The sequence below is a fragment of the Cryptomeria japonica genome, chromosome 10, assembly GCF_030272615.1.
Source record: "Cryptomeria japonica chromosome 10, Sugi_1.0, whole genome shotgun sequence".
Lineage (NCBI taxonomy): Eukaryota > Viridiplantae > Streptophyta > Pinopsida > Cupressales > Cupressaceae > Cryptomeria > Cryptomeria japonica.
The window spans coordinates 171,207,017-171,223,939 of NC_081414.1; the positions used below are offsets into that span (position 1 = coordinate 171,207,017).

Sequence of the window (16,923 nt, forward strand, 5' to 3'; positions counted from 1 at the left end):
ATCGGATTGAAGATGTTTGGACTAATTTTAGGTCTGAGCATGATGTGAGAAAACTTGATTATTGTCGGCTAACAATTTAAAAGATTGAGGACTTTGGTCTTATCGATGTTCCTGGAGATCTAGAGGAATATGGTGATATCTTGGATCCAATGTATGAGAAGAACAAGGTTTCTTCTACTCCTTCACCTCTCATCTAATGGTCACAAAAGGAATTCACTTCCATCAGGGCACATTTTTGAGAGTATTCTTACAAATACTAATGTTTGGTTATCTTTGCATGATGTTCTTTTGAAACCTTTCTCTTCTACTTCATATGATGACACTGTTGGTCCAATGGGAAAGAGATAAGAGATTAGAACCAATAACAAACAAGACCCTGCTACTCCAACAAAGGCTCCTAAGTTGAAATTCATAGTTGGGTCTAAGAAAGGTAAAACTCAAGTAGAGCCTTCAAGTTCAAATGTTCAGGAAATATCAGAGTTAGAGGTATCAAATGAATAAGAGGAGGGCGGTCATCCTGATGAAGAGATAATTCATGAACAAGAGGATGAACAAGAACAAATTAGATTGGATGTAGAAGAGATGCCATGAGAAAATGAATCCTTACTTTAGGTATCTTCTCCTTCATCTATGTTACAAGTTCCTGTTTATACTTTTAAGCCTGAGCCTCCAGTGGTCACATGTATTTCTCCTTCAAGTGTTATTCATGTATCTTCCACTAGTGCTAGTGAGTCCACTTTAGATACACCACATTAATATATTGAGAATGTATTTTTTGATTTTTCCACTTTGTCTGAAGTATCTACAACCATGATGGATGATTTTGATAAATTCATAAATGAAGCAGTCCCTAGATCCAATGAATCATCCCTTGAGAATCCTCCCCATTTTATTACCATGACCTCTCCTATAGTAATCACCATCGTTCAGGATTCTATCAATCCTTCTCATGAGATGGTAGCAGGTGAGGATGATGATATAGCTTTACCTCCTTGGTTGATGTCAAATGCGCCTAAAAGAAAGAAACAAGTCATTTCTCCTGAAGACTTTGATTTTAGTCAGCTTGTTGTTGTGAAACCCAAGATGGTCAAGAAAACCAAAAATTTGTCGAGGGTAAAAGTTGGTAAGAATAAGAATAAGTATGCCGACACTGCTATTCCTCCTCAAGATGCTATCATTGGACAAGTCCATAACTCAGATTATACCATTCAAAGGATTGATCTAGGTAAGCAAACTCATGATTCTATGGCATAGGATGCTCAGTTCGCCTCAGAGGCTTTAGTTTCCAGGTATGAAAAGGATAAGGTAAAAAAAGACCAGCTTAAGGCACAAATTGAGAAACTCACCTCAATTCTTATCAAAGTGACCAAGTCTTCAGAAGTTGTTGAACCAATGACAACTTCTTTGGATGACCTAGTTGTTAAGGGAGTTGAGAAAACCACATCAAGGAGTAGAGCCATATGAGAATGGATGGATCAAATGCTAAGACAAGGTACACGACTCCTGAGTTCATCTTGCACCATCGTCAACAACCTTGACGTTGTAAGGACATCGATGGATAATACCATAGAATTTTTTTCCTAGGAACTTGAAACACAAGAAAAGGATTTTGAAGCTTGGTTGAAGTTTGAAGATTATGATCCTGATGACCTCATCCACAATGGTGTCATTCCTTCACAACGCATGTACATTGAGCAACGAGAAGCTTTGGAACACCGAATGAATATTCTTGAGCACCTAGTTAAAGATATGAGGAAGGTGCAAAAAGAATTGTTGATAAGAAAACATAGTTTGTTGCTAAAATCTTTGAAATCCCATGTGATTTCCTTGATGAAAATGAAAAGGTGCTCAATGAAGATGAAACCATCAAAGAGTTTAGCTTACTCTTGACTGTTGAGGTTGATAGGGAAGACTTCTCTTTGTTCTCCATTGATAAATTACTCGATCTTCAATTAATTCTGGATTTTCTTGATTCACTTCTAAAGAAACATAAGAAGTGTTGTACTGAGTTAGAATATTCTACCACAAGGGTCAAAGTCATCACCGGAAACACCTTGGGACCTGATAGAATTCAAATGAAGAATGCTTTACAAAAGATTGAGGAGTTCCAAAAGCGAGATTCAACTCAAGGGAATGACACTTAGTCATTTCTACATTTTTCTAGTGGCATTTTATTATGTCTATCGACACCTCAAGTGTCATTTTGTAATTGCGCATGTGCACCTGTTGAGTGCACAAGTCCTAAGTCAAATCAAACTCTTCTTTTGACTTAGTCATAGAATTAGTTATAATTTCCTATTTTCACGCTGCACCCCTCTCCTATATATATGAGGGTTTTTATTGTAATAAGGATCTTTTTTCCATCTTTGTTTATGCAACAAAACTCTACCAAAGTGAAGAGCAAATTGAGACTTGGTGTTCATTTTGTAAATTTGCAATTAAGCAAGAAAGAGAAGAGCTTGGCATTCAAACTTTGCTTTGAGTTTAATCTTTTATGTGGTATGAATGTTCTTATGTCATTGATATCATATGTTCTTGAATGATTAAATTTAGTTATAGTTATTAGTGTTGAATATTGAAGAACTTTGAGTGTTTACAAGTAATCTTTGAGTTACTTTGGGAATTCAGAAATTGGGAATTAGTTGAGAAGGAATTGCTTTAAGTCTTTGAGCTTATACAAGTCATCTTTGAAAGTTGTATTTAAAGGATAGAAAGTAGAGTCTTTGTGCTATACGAACTATCTGGCTAGAGTAGAATATCTTTTAATATATTTGTGAGTCTTTGAGTTGACAATATATTTGGGTCACAGTGGTTGATAGGAATCTTCGTACATAAAAAGAATCTTTGAGTTCTTAAGTGTGCAAATTCCTATCCCTAGGTCATTTTCAGAAAAGGGAAGTAACGAAAGATTTTGTTCTTTCACAACTACTTTACTTTCCAGCTTAATTAAGTATAATATTAGTGCAAGTTTTCAAAGTTATTTAAGTTAAGGGAAAGTCTATTCTTAAAAGAGAATTGGATATAACTAGTTTTGAAAGAAGAGAACCAAGTTGTTATTGTACCTTGGATTAGTGTAAAGTTAGCAGGTAGAAAAAATAGAAAATAGTTGTAGTAGCAAGGGGGATCCTCCCCTTATAATTAGGAGGAATGATATCTTGCCTTCTAAGAGACATCGGGAGGAATTATATCTTGCCTTCTGAGAGACATCGTTTCATGTGCTATCGTGAAACACACATTTTGTGAACCTTCATCAGCTTACAAAATTTTCACCCAACAAATATAAAACATTATTAATATAGTCATTAAAAAATATAAAAGAGTATTATAATGTTTAAAACAAAAATATTCTAATAATTAAAGTATTAATATTGATAATAATATAATAAGTCAACAATATATTATATTAGTAATTAGAATAATAAAAAATAAAAATCTAATAATTTTAACATTAATAATATAAAATTAACATTTTTATAATACAAATAAAATATAATATTAGATTATGCTTAAGATTGAAGATCATTTCATTGAACAAATATTAATGTAAGATAATACAAAATAATAATGTTAAAAAAAATACAATGAATATCAATGAATATTAATACACTGTAATATAAATAAAAATTGTTCATAATTTATGGTTTGTTCACTAATCACATTCTCAAATAAATATTAAATTTTTGAAGAGTTATAGTATTCTTACTTGAAAAAATTAAATATTTTTTACATAAATTTATAAAATTTAATAGATTTACTAAGCCTTTCATTTATTTACTACATTTATATGTACTAGTTTGATTAAGTTCTTTGATTACCTATTCATTCATTATAATTATTCTAGTATAAATTATTAATCTCTTCTATTTGCTAATTGTTTGAAAAAAACACATTCAATTGCTATTACAAATAGGCTTAGGATTAGATTTATAGCTTACTGTTAGAGTTTAATTAGGATTAGAATTCAATTAGGGTTATGACTATGATTCAATTAGTGTTTAATTAAAGTTATAAAAGAAAATTTTGAGTTTGGATTAAATTATGGTTATAGTTCAAACATGGTTAGGGTAAGGATTTAATTATGGTAAGGGTTAGGTCTAAAGTTAAATTGGAGTTAGGGTTAAGGATCAATTAGGCTTATAGGTAAAACTTTTGATTTAGGGTTAGTGTTAAATTATGGTTAGGATTCAAAGAGGTTAGAAATACAATTCAATTAAGACTAGAGTTATAATTGGATTTAGAGACATGACTTTTTTTAGTGTTAAAATAAAGTTAAGGTAAGGGTTAAGATTAGTGTTCAATTTAGACTACGATTATTATGCGTTAAATTTAATTAAATTTATAATTAACATTCAATTAATATTATAATTGAGATTCAAATAAGATTACAACTTAATTAAGATTAAGATTCAATTAAAGTTACAGTTACAAAATTATTAATTTTTTCTATTTGCTAATTGTTTACCAAAAAAACAAAAAAAAAAAACATACTCAATTACTATTAATAACCACTAAATGACAAATACTAGCCAATTATGTTTATACAACCCCTTTTTAAAAAATTCACAAACCAAAATTCAAATTTGTATTCCCTTTCGAAAATGGGGATAAAGCAACAGGCAAAATGCAGGGACGTTGTTTGTCCTCTTCAGTGTGTAAATTATTTTGGCGGCCTAAGATATGACAATTCAGACCCAGTAAAACCTCGATAGATTTTGCCAACAAAGCAGCTTAAAATGAATCAAATAATTCAAATATAACGGTTTCCATAAGTCCATAGACGTGGCAGAAAATTCCCCGCAAAGTAGATAGACGAAATTAACCGACCACAAACAAGAGGTCTCAGCAGCTCCCACTGTATTGTAGGAGCCGCAGGACAACCCAATTGCGGTAAAATTCAAATGCCCAGAGCAATGCATACAGGCGTTGCGATGGATGTCCCTGTATTTAATTCATGCATGAAGATACGCAATAAGCATTTGCATTTGAATAGGATTATATGTTGCAGCAGCAGAACCTCCAATGAAGCCGAAGCAAATACGGGAAATAAGAGAGTCCTTATTTTAGGGGCAACGGGTCGGGTTGGTGGCGCTACTGCTAAATCTCTTGCTAAAAATTGCCCTAATCTGCAGCTGGTCCTTGCAGGCAGGAACAGGTAACAGAGCTTACATTAGTGGTTCACACTAATTCAATTTTAATCATATCGTATATCATAAGCATTGGGTTCCGTTGTACTCAACGTCTAGGTGGTGTTGTGGAATGATAATGGGATTTTAGTATGATAGTGGGAGACACTTCTAAAACCAGCATTAAATCCAATTGCACCTTACAAAAGGGCAGCTTATAACTCGAGGATGTTTGAGTCCGACACTTGTTCAGAAACCTTAATGATATGGTTTAAGCCTAACTGCACGGCATAAAGGTTATATATATAACCTCATCCAAGATTTACTAGGACATAGTTAAATAATTGTTTGCAATTTTGCGCAGCATTAAAGGCTATCTATAACCTCACATATTTTCCAGAAGAGAAAACACAAGATATTGAGGCACGTATTTTCCAGGGAAAAAAACAAATACTGAGTCAATGCTGAGTTGGCCTAACACCTGAGTACGCCTAACACCTGAGTACAGTGGAAAATTTGTAAACTTGAAAGAGGTCACAAGTTCAAATCATGCAGGGTAGTGTATGTATACCTCATATTTGAAGCACAGGTAAGTGCCTCCCAGTGCCTACAACCCCTACTTGAAATATGGGTCTCCCCATATATTGTAAGTCATTTGTAGCCAAAAAAACAGATCGCGTGATATCATGGACTATAAAACAGAATTTAATTTTATATAATCTGTCTTTACAAATCTTAAAACTATGGCCTTAGCTGGTCCTCCAAGTTAAAGTTTACTTGTGTGAATTCGTTAGTCTCCATTTGCGTGAAATTGCCAGATGATACGGACACACGTGAAACAGTAGTATTTGTCATTCAAACATTGAGCTTATATGAGATACTTTTGTTTCTTGGCCAGTGGCTTTACTTTTTTCTTTATCCTTTCTTTTTGCTCTCTGACATAGAATCAACATCCAACTAACTTATTTTGCAATACGTGCTTACAATCAATAACCTACAACCTCAGTCCTGTGGACCATGTCATGATGACGACCTGAGTTCAAGTGGTTGAGAATTGCTTCTTGTGTTCAAGCTGACAGAATAGAAGCCTCTCACATATGGAACCTTATCTACTTCAGTCCACTGGACCTTTTCTAGTCATGATGACAACCTTGGTTCAAGCTCAGTTTTCAATCTGACAGAATAGAAATCCCTCAACATAGAACCTAAGCTTAATTGCGATCTAAGATTCTGAACACGATGGAGCATTCGCAATGCATAAGAGAGCAGCGGTGAGTCACAATTTACAAAACAAGAAAAAGAAAAAAGATTATGACCTAAGAAATATCCCTTGAACGTTTTTTCGCTTGAAGCCATTTTAATGTCATAAACAATCTCTCATTGACCTAAGGAGCAAGACGAAGACATGATTAACCTTCAATTAACCACTGGAGGAAATCACTTATCAAACATGCAACTCAGAACAAATAGATGCTAATTGACATGAGTATTGTTATTTCCCTGTTGAAATATTGAAGGAATTAATGACTCTATTGTCTTTTCAGAGACAAGATTAATATCTGCTAGCATATACTGCACATGGAACATGCCTGAGTGTCACTAGCTATTATATGATATATGAAATCTTAATTAAAACCTAGGGTATGCCGTGAAAATATCCTCTATGGTTGGTCTCAAACACATTTAGGAGTCTTTAAAGGATCATCTGTCCCTCCACGGTTGTTCCCATTAGGTGCATAGCTCAGAGCTTTACACTAGCAAACACCCTCCATGGTTAGTGGCATTTGATGGATGGTTCAACTTATACATGTGCAACTGGACTTTGTTGTTGGGGCCACACATTGTCCTTACTTTGTGTCTCAAAGCGTCTAAGCAAGAAGTAGACAATATGGATAAGTACAAGATAATCCGGAGGGTAGCCCTTTTAAAATTTGTACCCTCAAATATAGTCACCTACTTTGACTAAACTATTTTTATCTTATTACAGTTTGGCCCTTCCTTGATCTCTTTCCAAATTGTTTCTGCATTATCTTAATTTATAGTTCTTCAAACATGCCTAAGCATGTTTGCTTTCCCCTTAAAACTGGATATATCCAGATAACCAGGGGAGAAGGGGATGTTTTGCTTTAACATACATTTAGTTTGGTGAAGACTTGATATGTCTTACATACAAATTGTACAAATGCAAGTGTTTCCTGCTATAAGTTTCTCTTGCTGTAAAATGGGCTCTTAGCATATCCTATATCATTGCACTTACTCTTTTAGCTTGTCTAGTTGTTTTAGGAAGATCACTAATCTAGTTTTAGATAGAAACCCAATGCCTTTGTCATGTATAGTTGGAATCCTTGTTACTATTGAATTGGTTAATTTGTCCACCAGCACTAGTATCTACTGTGTCTGGGATTAATTATAAATATACCTCTTACCAAAAGACCTTTTCATATATCGAATGTGTGTACTTCCTTTCCACTCTTTTGCAGGAAGTCTGCTCAATGTGGTCCCTGTTGTGAATCCCACTGTCATCATCCGTGAGCTTCTTTTTCTTGCTAAAAACCCAATTACTTTTTCATGTATTGTTGGAATCCTTGTTACTATTGATCGAGTTGATTTGTCCACCGGCACTAATATCTCCTCAGTGTCTGGGGTCAATTATAAAGATATCTCACATGACAATTCTTTTTGTCTAATGACCAAAAGACCTTTTCATATATTGAATATTTTCATTCCCCTTACAGCCTTTTGCAGGAAGTTTGCTCAATGTGGTCCCTGTTTTGAATTCTCCTGTCATCATCCGTGAGCATATTTTTCTTGCTTCAAATTCAGCAGTTGATATATGGTGACCCTGAAGCTAGAATACAAACCCAAACTTTTACAACTAGACATAGTAGATGCACCAGGTTATATTATTGACTATATGAATGCTAGGGACAAGTGAGGATAATGAGTTCAACATCAAGAGAAGTTGTCTCAATTGAGAAATAGAGCTCATCCAATTAATGGTCACACTTAGTCTTTATCTCCTTCCATTTGTACTGTTTTTAGTTATAATTCTATCACCAACTTGAGGACCCAGATCATAGCCTAAATTACAGCTACATCAGCTTTAGCTTGCTATGATGTCACTAAATCTGTTCCACAGGAATCCACAGTTCCATATGGATCAGGGTTTCCTCCTACAGACCTATAAAAATTCAGTTTTATAATTCCATGTTGACATGTAGTTCTTTCTTTATAATGAAATTTTTTATTTTGTCCTAGCCTTCTAGGCCATTTGTTTCTTTGGTCTTACACCATCATTGGAGAATACATTTCTTGATTTTTGTCCTTTTCCTTTTGCCATCTATTAATCATTAAACCATTGGGCTAAAGGTTGAACTGTGCTGAATGTTCTTTACAATGTCTTCTTAAGTAGTCAGTGGGATTTGACAGCATGCTGGCTTGGCAAACTTTGAGTTAGGAAGTGTACTGAAGTTATACAAGGGTGATTTTATGTGCATAATTCTTATGATTTTTCTCTGGCATATTTTATTTAGATAAAGTCATTTTATTTCAAAATACAGAAGTAATGCGCTTTTGTCTTTATGATTCTCAAGATATCTATGATAAATACCCTTTTTCTTTTGACATGGCACATTTTTGAAGCAGAGTTTGATTAACATAAAATGGGTGTTTATTGCATGTTTTAAGGGAGAAAGGGGCTGAGCTAGCAGCGGAGTTGGGGGCAAACGCTGAGTTTTGTGAAGTCAGCCATGATAATATGAAATCATTGGCAGCAGCTTTAAATGGTGCTTGTACTGTCTGTTGGCATTATTTCGTTTTACATTATTTCTGCACTTCCATTTGAGGTTTGTTAATGTGAAAAGAATAATTTTGAAATGGAATATAAGTCAATGAACCTTTTTAGTATTATATTATGTGGAGTATTCACTGTAATAATGTTTGAACAGTGATCATTATTTGCTTGATGGATTTTTTAAAGAAAATATGTGGTTGAAAGTGTATCATTTTCTCACAAATTCTCCAGATTTTTATTATGAATTATGAAAAATAAGATTCCCTGCTGTTAACTGAGAAATTTGTACAATGGTTTTAACTAGCTGGAAGTCAGACTAAGAAAGCAGCGTCAGCTACGAAATAAATGCCCCTAGGCTGCCTATGTAAATCTGTCTGCTACTACTACAAGGTAGCAAGTGGCAGATGGGATGGACAATAAAGAGATACAGACAGATTTGGTCATGCATTGTCTATCAATGACCCGTCTGTTGTTGTATTTTACTCTGTAAAGTGTGTGAGAGAGAATGAACTCATCTATGCTAATCATTTAGCTCGTCTCATATTTATTACTTTTTCAATCGTTGTTGAAAGAAAAAAAAATCACAAGGAAGTGGTTGAAAAAGGTTCTATTATTAGCAGAAAAGTAATAATACAAGAAGGCTTAAGATTCACCTTTTGCATTCGGAAAATATCTAGGTTTGATTCCCCTCTCACGTTTAAGATGTTCATTCTATCTTTTTATATGTTTTCATGATTTTAGGGTTCTTATGTAATTTCGAGTTATACCCCTGTCCTTCAATCACTCAGCTCAACTGGTAGATAAATTTTACTAATGATTCTATATCTTTTGCTTATAAACACCAATCACTTTTTGCATGGTTTACTTATTTATCTCTGAGCTTGTCAACTGAGAAAAATCCTTACCCTACTCATGAGATGCAAATACAATTGTTGTTATTTGATCATTTATGCAAAACTAGGACACATCCTGCCCATAGGATTGGTGTCTCTGGTATTTTCTTTACAGTGCTTTACCCTAACGCTATTTTTCCCTTTGGACTGTCAGTATTTGCTCGCTTAATTACTGTATATGATGTTCAAAATCATTAGTAAATATATCCAAATCAATCTTCTTTTCAAATTAAAACCTGTTTTACTTTGTATGAACTATTATGTGTACCACACTGGAGCTAAGTTAGTGAAAACCTCCACTTCCCATTGCCAAAAAAGACCTTGGAAATGGTTCCATGTGAAACTGGCCCCATGTGACCTCTCAAAGAGAGGGAGGAATTGGGATTTGAGATGGTGTATTGTAGCAGGGAAGAGGTGGGAATGGGAGAGTGAGGAAGGGATTGCATTTAAAGTAGCAGAGTAATTTGGAATATATAAAATTCCAAAATAATAATGGGTTTGTGAATGATGATAAGGTGTTCCCAAGCTGCACCTTGAAATAACTTTTGGGACTGAATTCTTCCTACCATAGTAAAACAATATTTGATGTCTGTGGAATAATGGTACTTAAACACTAGAGAACTAATGTCATAGGATAGGCCTTTTGTCACTAGTATGCCATGGTTAGATGCATAAATGATTGAATCTATATAACATTCTGAGTTAGAGTTTGCTGGTGTTTGTTTTTTTCCAATATCTGAGCCATGGTATGGTAATGAAGGTGTAGATCTTGTTGTTCATACGGCGGGACCATTCCAAAGGGAAGAAAAATGCACAGTTCTAGAAACTGCAATTTCTACTAAGGTGATTTCTTTTTTGTTCTTTTTAATCTCTTTTGTGTATGTCTCTAATACTAAATATGATAGATTGATTTATGTAATTAATATTTTTGTGAGTCTATTTCATTAAATGAAATATCATGGATTGATTTATCGAATTAATATTTTTGTGAGTCTATTTCATTAATTGAAATATCATAGATTGATCTATTGAATTAATATTTTTGTGTCTATTTTATCGAATGACTTTTTTTTTTGTTGTTGCAACTTTCATTCTTAAATTTTTCCTGTTTTTGTTTTGCAGACGGCTTATATAGATGTATGTGATGATCGGAGGTATTCTTGTCTAGCAAGGACTTTTCATGAAAAAGCTGTAGCTGCAGGAGTCCCTGCTATCACTACGGCAGGGATTTACCCTGGAGTGAGCAGCTGTATGCCATCTGCAAAAGCCTTTCTTTTTTTTCAGGATATGCATTTCATGAAAAACATTATGTCAGTAAAATTCATAGCTGCAGTTATGTACATGCCTTTGTGAAGATATGGGAGTAATAAGCATATGTTGTAGTCCTCTTGTTCTTACTGGCTATCTTAAAAAGGTAAATTTTTTATGATGTTCTTACCAAACTTGGTGTCCTTGTTGCCTTAAGTGCTAAGCTTTGTAGGAGTTGCTTTGTGTTTGTATTGGCTGTTTAGAATAATATTTGTTCATCACTATAGAAAAGTTTTTCAGTCTTGAATGACTACTTAACTAGATATTATTTTAGAAATTACCTGAACTGAAAAAACTAAAGCTTACATTGAACTTTTGTTTTCTTGGGATAATTGTCAACTAATTGCCAATTTCCTAAAGGCCACTCAACAATTCCAGTGCACAAGAGATCAAATTCTTTAGTGATCAGGCCTTACATATTCTCCTCTACATGTAGCTGATTATTATCTCCGAATTCCTTTTCACCCAAATCCTTTTCTAGTTGGTGTCTAGCACAATCTTTAAACTAAAATGCATAGCTTTGCTTCAGCCATGTTAGTTGAATCCCAGACAAAATCCACTGCTAGTATACACCTAGGTTGCCCTTAGGAAGATCTAAAGACACACCCCCACCTATTGGGTCAAGGTTGTGTTTGGCCGCTGCATTGAAATCATTTTCAACCATTCTTCCTCCAGAGGAAACCACTTGATATTCTTGGCGATCAAAACCTTGCAGCCATTCTTTCTTTTGTGGAGCTAATGTAATATTGGTCAACAATTCACCCAACCTGTTTCATTTTGATAAATAGCACCTAGATTTGGGGAATTGCACTCACCTATTTCTACCCTAAGAGTGACCATTCAATCCCAAATGCTTTCCATAGATTTGGCTTTATCTTTAAAATCTTTCGAATCCTTTGAAGCCAGAGATTCCATATAATCATGGAAGGCAAAGTTCGCATATCAACTTAAGACTAGGGCTTTCAATGTTTTGTCTCCATCTTTTATTAGATCTTAAACACTTGTAGGTAGATATCATGAGGAGTTTCACTTTTCCATTGTCTATCCCAATTTAGGGCTCAACCCTTTTCAGTCAACCATAAGAAGGCCTTAGGCAATCCATGTTCACCCAAATCTTGCCCATTGAAAATAGATTCATAGAATTATTAGAGTAAGATAATCATATGCTGCACGCATAGGGACCTAGCTAGTGGCACATCTACCCCACATCAACAATATCTTCTTGTAAAGTTTGAGGAATGGGTCACTTCCTCAAGAGCACCGTTGCCTTTTCATTGCTTCATTCCATTTGGGGGGCACTAGAGGAAGTTGGATCCACTTAGCATGCCTAATGAGTTGAGACATTAGCATATTTTTATCCTTAGAACTCTTAAGCTTTTGTCATATTTTGATTTACATAATAGTAATGATGTTTGGAAAGTTTACTATATGTATTTCAGATGTTAGCCTGAACCTATTAAAACATGTTTTGTCTTTGCTAGTTTATTCCTGCAGCCATGTTATTCATTCCTGTTGCCATGCGGATTGTTTAGGCAATATCATGTGTGAAATTAATAGATGTTTTGATTAATTAAAATAGATGCGTATGTTCTTTCTTTTTGAGATTGCAGGAATAAATTGATGTTGTTAGGAAGGCTCTCTTGTCGCGCCAGTTGCAGTAGGAGACATTTAAGGAGGGACTGAAAGATCAAATCAGCAGAAATGCTGATGAGCGTAAGGAATGGCAGAGGAAAAGTAATTGCGCAAAGTTTAATGATGTCTTACTCAAAGTAGACATTAGTGTTGAGAATACTACCACGATGTGTCATGACTGTGGTTCGGTTTAGATCCAATTTATCAACGACTTAACTCCGGCTGTTTCCTTTCTTGATTAGTTATCCGCCTCTTCTAATTGACGTGATCTGTGTAATAGGAAGTAGTTGTTTTCTTTTAAATAAAGGTCTTTATCTCTTTTTTGAGGTTAGATAGAAAAGAGAGAAACCAGAGCAGAGGATTTTGGAAATAAAGTTACAAGTGTTTTGAGTTTCTTTTGATGTTGAATCATGTAATGACTTCCGAAGAACAATGAATAAAAATATGTTATTTTGAGCACTTAGAGTTGTTTTTGGGAAGCCTGGAATCACTCATCCAAGGGGGCCCACTTGGTGAGTGTTCCTGTGCCTTTGTTAAGATTAGTTTTCTTCTTTAGCTGCAGTAGATGTTCTTGCATTGACTATTCCTCCAGCCATTGGAAACAGATCCACTAACTGTTCCTGCAGCCAAACCAAAACAGAGTAATTTCTGTTTATTAGCATTGAACTTAGCCAGTATTGCTTTAATGAATTTATGTTAATGCAGAAATTTTCCTGTAGCCTTTCAATAGTTTCAATTTTTGCTTATCTTTTCTGCATAATGTTAGTTGCTGCAGTAATGCAGAGTAGTTATTGCAGGAACTTAGTGCATATATAGTGCAGACCCATTTCAAGTATTACATCCCTGGGTTGATAATCAAATGAACACTAGCTATGAAAATAGTGACTTTACCAAGTGAATGTCCAAACTTCGGGTTGAGACTTCAACTAGAGTTATTATTCTTATTGTTGGGTTGAACATTTTTGGCGCCGTTGCCGGGGATAGTGTCAAACTAAGAACCTGTTATGGTTATTGTCTTTTTAGTTTTTAGTTAATTGTTTTTCTGGCATACTTGATTGTTCGAAATCTTTCTATGAACCTGCATGCATAGGCGAAGAAGAGATGTTTTAGGTAGATTTCTACCCAGTCATCCTAATCATGCAAAAATTAATTCCCCAGATATAAATCCTTTTGCTGAACTTTATCAAACCCCAGAGAATTTGAACCACCCTGAATCTGAATTTCCAGAAGGCAGTGTTCAGTTCCTTTTTGGAATACCAGAAGAAGAATTTTATTTGGTAACTCCCCCCACTAGTCCAATGCAAGGAAATCCACCTCCTGGTGGGAATAATGCACCTTTGGACCCAACATTTGAGTTCCCCATATCTGATCAACATGATAATGCTAATCTCAAGAACATTCCAGCTTCTTCCCTCCTTAAATTCTATGGATTAGTGACAAAGGATCCAGACACATTTCTATTTGAATTTGATGTTCTTAGTAGGAGTTTTGATTATACTATAGATGCCCATAGACTCAAAATATTTCTTGCCACTTTGAAAGAATCATCTTTAAAATGGTTTATGAGTTTGGGTAGTATTACAATCAATACATGGGATGAGATGAAACGATTGTTTCTTGCAAAATATAAAGACTATTGTAGAGGCACTGATTGCCATGGAGATGATATTTTTAGAATGACACAAAAAGAAGATGAGAGTCTCGAAGATTACCTGAAAAGGTTTCTGTTTGGTGTCAAAAAGCCCAAGCATAGTACTCTAAATGAAGATTCCCTCAAGCTGATATTTTTAAGAGGAATCAGTGATGAATGCATTGATGCTTTGAATCTTATGGGAGGAGGTGACATTACACAATCTAAAAAAACCAGGCATTTCAAGCCAGGAGTTCCTTCATCAGCATCTAGTACTGGAGTTTCTAGAATGGAACTTAGCCATTTGTTGAAGGACTTTAAGGAGGACATCATAAACAATATGGCTACTCAGTTGGATACACTCTCAGCTAAGAAGAAGCATGAAGAAGCTGATGCATTTCTTGCACAATTTTGCCCTCATTGTAGACAGAGAAAAAAGGACTGCAAATGTAAAATGGTTGCAAATCTTGAGGTTCTTGATTTCAAGCCAATACAAGGTGAGGATGAACAAGTTTTCTATGTTGCTCAAAGAAGGCCAAATTTCCAAAGACAAGGTATGCCTTCGGATCCACTTTCTTTTTCTGGTTATAGTGGAAATTCTTATGTACCAAATAATCAATGGCAATCACCATATGCTCAAAATTTTGGTAATTATCCAAACTTGTATGGTCCTCAAGGCCAAGGGCAGCATTTTGCTTATCAAATGCCACAGTGGCAGCAGCCATAGGGAAATTGGTATCCACCTTAGGTACAAGGGAACCAGTTTCAAGGGAATTGGCAACCTACTCCTCAATGGAGGGGGAGTCAACCATGGACTACCCAATCTTCTGGATATCAATAGCCTATTCGGTAGCCACAACCTCCTGCAATAATGCCTCCCCCTGCAGCCACTGTTGTTCCACCTAAACCAACGCAATTGCCCACTCAGCCAATGCCAAATCGTAATATTAAATTTCAGCAACAACAACAAGCTTATTCAACTGACCCTAATCAATACCCAACCTATTCTCTATCTATAAGTGATATTCACCTTAGATCCGGGACAACTCTGCCTAATCCATCTCCTCCAGTTATCACTGAGGTGCAAGAAGAACAAGAAATCTCTAATCCAACAACCACAATACCTCAGAAACAAAGATTACCACCATTTCCCCAGAGATTGCAAGAAAAGGAAGTTCTTACAGAATAGGAGCAAGGTTTTGATATCATAGATCAACTGAAACATGTATGTGTTAAAATCCCATTGTTGCAAGCAATAAAAGATGTTCCTATATACAGTAAGGCACTTAGGGAGGCATGTCTAAAAAAACCTGGCAGGAAGAAGAAGGATCCGCAGACAGTACATGTGATGGGTCAACTGGCAGATATTATGCTAGGAAAGGTTTCAATTCCTAAATATTCTGATCCTGGTAGTCCTGTTGTGAATATAGTCATTAATGGCACCCAGATAAGGAATGCTTTAGTTGATTTAGGGGCAGCCATTAATGTGATGACAAGAGAAGTAATGCAACAGCTTGAAATCAATAGTCTCAGGTCTACACCTACAGTCCTACAGCTTGCTGACAGCTCTACAGTGTGACCTGATGGTATGATTGAAGATGTGGTTGTTACTTTGGATTCCTGGGAATACCCTGCAGACTTTATGATTTTGTCTCCAAAGGCGACATTGGGAGGATATCCGGTGATTTTGGGAAGACCATGGCTTGCCACGGCTGATGCATATATTGGATGTAGATTAGGGGATATGACTATTTCAGATGGGAACTCTACAAAAACATTAGCTTTGTATTCTCCTGCTCAGCCCCAGTTTGATCAACAACAAGCCGTTTGGCCTACTTTGGGAGAAGAATCTGAGGGAGTTGACTCTATTAATCACCTTATGATGATTAATCGAGGGCCATTCATGCAATTACATGATGAAGACTCAATTCTTTATAAAATTCTGACAAATGAGTTACAACAAGAACAACAATTGCAGGAGTTGGTACCAAATATTGTAGATTTAGACTTTCCTACAGCCATTGATATATTGCATACTCTGTTGCCGTAGGAAGTCTGTACTTCTCATTTTTCTGATATATCCTAGATTGATCTTACTATCAAAATAGAAGTTGATTTGAACAAATATTTGAATATCAATAGTGATCTTGCAGATACTCAAAAAGTAGCACTCATGGACTTGCTTAAATGTCATAAACATGCCTTTGCATGGGATTACAAGGACATGCATGGAATAGATCCAACAATTTGTACTCACCGTATCTATATAGACGAAGAATGCTGCCCACTCAGATAGCCACAAAGAAGAATCAATCCTGCATTAAAAGAAATAGTTAAAGAGGAATTGCAGAATTTGTTAAAGGCTGGGTTTATCAATCCTATCTCTGATAGCCAATGGGTATCACCTTTGGTAATAGTTCCTAAGAAAGGAGGAAAATGGAGGGTTTGTGTTGATTATAGAGCTTTGAACTTAGCAACAAGAAAAGATCATTTTCCATTACCATTTGTGGATCAGGTATTAGACTCTTTGGCTGGGAAGAGATA

General features: G+C 35.3%; 1 protein-coding gene across 2 annotated transcripts in view; it reads left to right on the forward strand.

The window, feature by feature from the left end:
* The first annotated feature begins 4,755 nt into the window (after nt 1–4,755).
* The window catches only part of LOC131047645 (uncharacterized), a 179,892-nt gene continuing 167,724 nt past the window's right edge, over nt 4,756–16,923 (forward strand). The window contains exons 1-4 of one of the 2 annotated variants that reach the window (XM_057981432.2): nt 4,756–5,152; nt 8,811–8,908; nt 10,576–10,652; nt 10,932–11,058. In XM_057981432.2, coding sequence (XP_057837415.1) covers nt 4,899–5,152; nt 8,811–8,908; nt 10,576–10,652; nt 10,932–11,058 — 556 coding nt within the window. In that variant the 5' untranslated portion in view covers nt 4,756–4,898. Of the gene's footprint in view, nt 5,153–8,810; nt 8,909–10,569; nt 10,653–10,931; nt 11,059–16,923 lie in introns of both variants that reach the window. The other variant, XM_057981433.2, reaches the window with a different exon arrangement.